General features: G+C 44.9%; 1 protein-coding gene across 1 annotated transcript in view; it reads left to right on the top strand.

The window, feature by feature from the left end:
- The window catches only part of actl6b (actin-like 6B), a 23,247-nt gene that overhangs the window by 547 nt on the left and 15,200 nt on the right, over positions 1-7,500 (top strand). The window contains exons 2-8 of the mRNA XM_056271863.1: positions 4,439-4,515; positions 5,214-5,379; positions 5,454-5,554; positions 6,752-6,849; positions 6,938-7,032; positions 7,115-7,221; positions 7,426-7,500. The exon at positions 7,426-7,500 is cut by the window's right edge and continues 15 nt beyond it. Of these exons, the coding sequence (XP_056127838.1) occupies positions 4,439-4,515; positions 5,214-5,379; positions 5,454-5,554; positions 6,752-6,849; positions 6,938-7,032; positions 7,115-7,221; positions 7,426-7,500 (719 nt within the window). The remainder of the gene's footprint in view (positions 1-4,438; positions 4,516-5,213; positions 5,380-5,453; positions 5,555-6,751; positions 6,850-6,937; positions 7,033-7,114; positions 7,222-7,425) is intronic.

Raw genomic sequence — 7,500 nt, forward strand, 5'->3', positions numbered from 1 at the left:
AAGTATATGCTTCACAAGAAAATACCATTTTGTGAAATTTACTAGCAATTTCTCTGTGAAAATTGTTTGAAAGTAAATCCTACAGCATTTTTTCCCCAGTGTATTAATTTCAGTGACATCACTGGTGAATATGGTATCACTTTAATCATGTGATTCACATCAGCTCATAATAATTATGTCAGTCACAACACCAAAATGTTAAAAGCAAAACTTTACAGATTCATAATCCTTGATATCATCTCAAACCGAATGACTAACTTCATCTGTACGACTTTATAGATCCAACTTACATATTCTGACATAAAGCCGTACTAATATCATTCAAACCTCATCCGGCTGATGGTTTATATCGTCTCCCAATCTAAACTATCCTGTCGGCAGATCCAAACTGAAGTGTTTTAGTGTGAATGTTACTCTACTGTTCTCTATAACCTAGTGTGCTCCAAAACAATGACATAATTCACATTTAGAAGATATAAGTGTTCAAAACTCACAGTCTTTCACTTCTGCCAATATTTTGATGACATCACTTTGCACTGTCCAATTAAATGCTCTCTAGAATCTAAAGCTCCGCCTCCTACATTATAAACACACGCTTGGTCTGAGTCTTTATAAATATATTTATAAAATAGTTATACTTTAAATAAGTATAAGAGCTATAATTCACTATAAGCATGGGCATCATAGAAAGTGTTATCAAAGTTTCAAATAAAACTGAGTTGACTTGAAAGAAAGCACAAGGTTCGCTGAAAGGACTAGATGTTGCAATCCCTGATGTTTGCACCACTTCTCGTTCGGGAGTTCTTGAAGGATGGCTGCGATAAGGCTTCACACTAAGGCTACGGACACACCGTAGGTTGATCAGGCCTGGGTGTGTGTGCCGCTGTTAGCCTGAGCGGGCCAGGGGGTGTCGCTCCTCTTCAGCCACAGCCACTGGCTCGTCCTCTCGGCGGTGTTGGCCGGCTCTTTAGTGGCTTGTCTGTAACCCTGACTCCGACCTCCCTAAGGAGCTTCGCTGTGGGGCTGGCCCACCCTGACACCCCACCCCTACACCCCACCCCACCCCTACACCCCACCCCAACACCCCACCCCACCCCACCTCCACTTGGTCGCTGTTACAATCTCCGGAGGGAAAATGAGCTTCTGATCTAGGTCGACTCGCATCTGCCAATCCCTGGGGTCAGGATTTGAGGGGCTAGCCCTCAGCTTGTCCCCCTCTCGGACGAACGATGGTGGGTGTCGGCGCACGTCCTGGTTGTTGAAGGGTTGGGTGTTGATGGATACCCTCTTGCACTCAAGTTTGTCGGCTAGGCACCTGAGGACCTGGTTGTGTCTCCACGTGTATCTGCCGTGAGTGAGGCCGGTCCTACAGCCAACCAGGATGTGCTTGAGTGTTGCACACAGGGGGCAGGGTAGGTCCAAACCATAGCTGTAGGTTTGTGGGAGAGGACAGTACATCATACGTAGCTCGGACGATGAACCTCATCCATGCCCCAGAGTTCGCTCCATGTGAGTTTTCTCTTCTCGACACCCTCCCACGTCATCCAGCGACCCTGTTTGGCCTGTGCTACGGCTTTGGAGCATCTGGCGTTTGGTTGCAGATGCCTTTTGCCAGAGAGGTGTTACAGTTCCGAGGCCAAAGCCTCCTCTGCCTTGTTAGACGTGGCCCACTACGTCACGATGGAGAAGAGCAGATTTGGCCTGTAGCATGGCTGTGGCTAGGGTCCACTCCTTCCCTGTTGCTACGGTAGGAGCGGCACCTCTGACCACAGGGTCCCGGGAGTCAGTGAGGGACATATCCAGCCTTACCTTGGCACACTTGAAATCTTCAACCAAGCTAGAAATGGGCAGTGCCAGTTTTCATGGAGCACATTTCATGGAAGGAGAGCACGATTGCGTACAGAAAGGACTTAAAAGCTGCTAGATCTGCTTATTTTTTAACCCTGTTAGAAGAAAAAAATTATGGATAATAAAAATAAAAATATATCTAAATTACGTCATATGCTCTCAATGACAAATGCAGAACAATTAGGTAATGCGTTCATGACCTCAACGCTAGATTACTGTAATGCTCTACTGGGTGGTTGCCCTGCACGCTTAATAAACAAACTACAGCTGGTCCAAAACGCAGCAGCTCGAGTTCTTACCAGAACCAGGAAGTATGACCATAGTAGCCCGGTTCTGTCAACACTGCATTGGCTCCCTATTAAACATCGTATACATTTTTTAATATTGCTGATTACTTACAAAGCATTAAATGGTTTAGCTCCTAGTACTTGAGCGAGCTCTTAACGCATTATAGTCCTTCACGTCTATTGCGATCTCAAAACTCCGGCCAGTTGATAATACCTAGAATATCTAAATCGACTGCTGGCGGGAGATCCTTTTCCTATTTAGCACCAAAACTCTGGAACAGTCTTCCTACCATTGTCCGGGAAGCAGACACACTCTGTCAGTTCAAATCTAGACTAAAAACCCATCTCTTTGACCTGGCATACACATAACACACTATACATTCCTATTATTCAAATCAGTTAAATGATTCTTAGGCTGCATAGATTAGGTCAGCCGGGAACCGGGAACACTTCCTATAACACCTGATGTACTCGCTACATCATAAGAAGAATTGCATCTATGCTAATTTTAGTCTTTCTGTTTATTCCGAGGTTAACTGTAGTCAGCCGGATCCGGGCCGTATCCAGATCAGATGGAGGACCTGCGCCTGGACATGACCACAACGCATCCCTGCAGTGCCAGCCTCATCAGCGCTGTGAAGGCCTCATTGACACCTCTACAATCTCGTCTCCATACCGGCGTGATGACTCCGACCTCCAACCAGAGGAACTGGATAAATATTGTGAATGTTCTGATACAATCTAACTTCTGACATATAATGTTGCCTGAATCATAATCATGCACTGTCCGTTCGCTGGGCAGAAGAGAACTGGCCCCCTGATGGGCCTGGGTTCTCCCAAGGGTTTTTTCTCCATTCTGTCACTGATGGAGTTTTGGACCACTGTCGCCTTTTTCGCCTTTCTTCACCTTTGTCGCCATTGGCTTTTGGCTTGCTTAGTTGGGGACATTTAATTTTATATTTAACAATATTATTACAACATTATTTTCCTGTTATCTCTGTAAAGCTGCTTTAAAACAATCTGAATTGTAAAAAGTGCTATATAAATAAAGGTGACTTGACTTGCTCATGTGGGAATTCACTAGTCTTTCCAGTCGATTGGCATGGCTAAGCGAGACCTCGTACATGGTCAATGGCCACAAGAGTCTGGATAGCAGCCCAAACTGACAACACCAGAGCTTCAGTTTCCCCGGTAGTGCAGTGTTGTTGATTTGCTTAAGGCCATTAGCCACGTCCTGCTGGAGTTGCTCGAGTTGCTGGGTGTCTTTGAGGTCTGCATTATACCATCGTCCGAGGCTCTTGATGGGCTTCTCTAGGACTGTTGGAATTGGTTTATCGCTGATGTAGAAATGCTCACCTGTTAGTTGGCCTTTGACGACAGAGATGCTGCGAGACTTACTTGGCTTGAACTCCATTCTTGCCCACTGGATATTTTCCTGGAGTTTCTGAAGCAAGCGTCTAGTAGTTTTGTTGTTGTGATGATGGTCATGTCGTCCATGTAGGCTCTAATTGTCGGAAGACGTAGACCACTCTTGGTCCTCTCGCCTCCCACTACCCAACGAGATGCCCGTATGATCAGCTCCATTGCCATGATGAATGCCAGAGGGAAATTGTGCAGCCTGCCATGATGCCGATCTCCAGCTGCTGCCAGGCAATGGTGTTGTTCTCAGATGTTACACAGAACTGGAGATCCTGAAAGTAGCTCTTGACCAACTCTGTGATGTGGTTTGGTGCGCCAAAGTAGTTGAAGGCCGTCCACAAGATCTTGTGAGGGACTGAGCCAAATGCATTGGCTAGGTCCAGGAACACCACATTTAGGTCTCTCCGTTCCTTCTTTGCAGTTTGTATCTGGTGCCAGATGATATTGGCATGCTCCAGACATCCTGAGAGACCCTGGATCCCGGCCTTCTGCACCGATGTATCAACAAAGTTGTTTCTTTGCAGGAATGTAGCGATCCTTTGGGCCAGGACACTGAAGATCTTTCCCTCTAGGTTTAGCAAGCTAATCTGGCGAAAATGGCTGATGGATGACGAGTCCTTCTCTTTGGGGATTAGGATACCTTCTGCTCTTCTCCATGGTTTCGGTATCACCCCCTTCTGCCTAGCCAACTTCATCAGCTTCCAGAGGTATTTAAGGACTCCGGGGGTGTTCTTATAGAGCCTATACGGGATACCATTGGGCCCAGGTGCTGATGCTGATCTCGCCTGCTTCACAGTCTTCTCCACCTCGCTCCATGTGGGACGCCTTACGTCCAATATTAATACTGAGATAATAATTAAACTTTCTCTCTCTGTGTGTCTCAGATGAAGTGGGAGCTTTGGTGTTTGACATTGGCTCTTTCTCCACTAGAGCAGGAAATGCAGGAGAGGACTGTCCCAAGGTAATCATCCCTCCATCCATCCATCCACGTACTCATCCCTCCATCCCTCCATCCAGCAATCCATCCCTCCATCCCTCCACCTACCCATCCATCCCTCCATCCATCCATCCATCCATCCATCCATTCATCCATCCATCCATCCATCTATCCATCTCTCCATTATACCTCCATCCCTCCACCCATCATTCCTCCACCCCTCCACCTACTCATCCCTCCATCATCCATCCATCATGCCTCCACCTACCCATTCATCCATCCCTCCACCCACCCATCCATCCATCCATCCCTCCCTCCATCCATCCATCCATCCATTCACCCATCCATCCCTCCCTCCCTCCCTCCCTCCATCCATCCATTCCTCCATCTACCCATCCATCCACCCCTCCATCCATCCCTCCATCCATCCATCCATCCATCCACCCATCCCTCCACCCATCCCTCCATCAAAACACCCTTTTTTTATTTAAATGAAATTAAAGTTGTTTAATTGATAATTAATTGATGATTTTTGCAACACTGTTATTATCCTGTTTATTCCCGTGATGCTGCTTCTAAACAATCTGAACTGTATAAAGCACTGTATAAATACAGGTGACTTGACTTAATATCATCCACCCATAAAACCCAAAGCTTTGAGAATCGTCCTGAAGGAAAATAGTAACTAGAATATGATTGTACTGAACATTCATTATTTTCAGGCGGATTTCCCCACCACTATAGGAGTGCACACAGAGGAGGAGGGGCAAGCTGACATGGGGGCGGAGCAAGAGATCAACAGTGGGCGGAGTTACTACATTGACACCACTGCACTTCATGTGCCACGGGCCGGTGTAGAGCTCATCTCTCCACTCAAGAACGGCATGAGTATGACACATTGTAATCATTTAACATAGACTGCAAAAGTATTTTCTACATATTTCTATTGTATTCCCCGTTAGTTGAGGACTGGAACGCTTTTCAAGCCATAATCGACCACATCTACAGCAAACACATCAAATCTGAGCCCAGTTTACACCCTGTTCTGATGTCCGAACCTCCCGTAAGTACATCAGCACTCAGTAGGTTATGGCGCTCGCTATGCCAAAGTCATGGGTTCGATTCTCAGTGAATGCGTGAACTGATAAAATGTAAAGTGGTGGACAAAGTACACAAATCAAGTATTAGAGTAAAATGTACAGATTTTTTGTGTACTTAAGTATTCAAAGTACTCAGACATGTATATTCGTTCTGACTGGATCACTGACTCAGTGAGTTGTTGACTGCAATCAGTGAATCAAGGATCAGTGAAAAGAATCAGCCTTTTTAGGAAGCGGACGTCGCTAACATGTCTCGGAGCGGATGTTGATTTCTTCAGTTCGAAATAACGAGGAACGACGTGTAGGAAATGTAGTGGAGTAAAAAGTGCAATATAATCATTTGGAAAGTAGTGAGTTTCGCAAAATAAAAATACTTGAGAAAATGTACTTAAAAATACTTTGTTACTGTCCACATGTTGTTTTGGATGAATGCAAATGTAATGCACATGAGCTCTAGATGTACATTTCAGTTCAACATTATTATTTTGACATCTGGAAACTGCTGAATCTTCCTCTGGTGCTTTTCGGTAATTTTTGACCGAAAAATTTTACGCTTTGTTTTCTTAGAATTTTTACTTCATTGGAATGGTACGAAACTTGGTAAAGGTTTTGGCACTTGCTATGTGAACACACAAAAAAAATCATGGACATAATTCGAACAAGTTATATAGTCCTGACAAAAATAGTCACACTTCGTGGTTAAAAAATGATGCATTATAAATGAATGGGAGATGAATTTCCTCTAGTGGAAGCGTTTGGAACTGCAGCGATACACAATCTTACTGAAAGCTCATTTTTTGAGATATCAACCTCAAATTTGGAACACAACTTTATTGATTTATGGCTTTGATTTTCTTGCAGTTTTAGAGTAAAACGTTATTTGAAAATATATATATTTCTTATAAAATTGAAAATAGTATTTTTGTGTATTTTTCATAACAATACATGTAAAATTTTGCTACTTTTTTTAAGTTCACTTTTTTCAAACTAAAACTAAAATATAGTACATTCATTTCATTGACAAAAAAACCCCCAAACAAATTCAGTCATTTTCGTCCGACACGCGAAGAGCACCAGAGGGTTGAATGCTTGTTTGAGTTCGATCTGAAAGAACTGCGGGGATTATTATCCTCACCTGAACTGGTTTTCTCTCGTGACAGTGGAACTCACGGGCGAAGAGAGAAAAGCTCACTGAACTCATATTCGAGCATTACAACATTCCCGCCTTCTTCCTGTGCAAGACCGCCGTGCTCACCGCGTATCCAATCAGAAGCCAGAGTGCTCGTGAGCTTGAGTTGCCTCATGTGTTAATGATGTTGTACGCACCTTAACCTGATTGGCCGCAGCTTTGCTAACGGTCGAGCCACCGGCCTGGTGCTGGACAGCGGAGCCACACACACCACTGCTATCCCAGTGCATGATGGGTACGTCCTGCAGCAAGGTAAGTAGAGGAGCGGGGATTAGGTGTTTCAGTCTATCACGTCAGGGAACATCTGGTGTTTGACGTGTGCTCTTGTGTTCAGGGATCGTGAAGTCTCCTCTGGCCGGTGATTTCATTAGCATGCAGTGCCGCGAGCTGTTTCAGGAGATGAACATCGACACGGTTCCTAAGTACATGATTGCATCAAAGGTAAAGGTTCTCTACGGATCACACACACACACACACACACACACACACTGAAGCTAGATTCAGTTGTCATTTCACTTTCAGTGCTTAATCCTGTTCTGTTCACACACAGTTCAGTCATTTACAGTAGTTCCGACCGCATTCTAAAACCGAATTAACTCCTGAAACTTCACAGTGTGTGTGTGTGTGTGTGTGTGTGTGTGTCAGGAGCCCGTGAGGGAAGGAGCTCCGCCGCTCTGGACCAAGAAAGACAAACTCCCTCCAGTCACCAAGTCCTGGCAC

This window comes from Rhinichthys klamathensis, unplaced genomic scaffold (assembly GCF_029890125.1).
Source record: "Rhinichthys klamathensis goyatoka isolate OS25496 unplaced genomic scaffold, OSU_Roscu_1.1 h1tg000326l_1, whole genome shotgun sequence".
Lineage (NCBI taxonomy): Eukaryota > Metazoa > Chordata > Actinopteri > Cypriniformes > Leuciscidae > Rhinichthys > Rhinichthys klamathensis.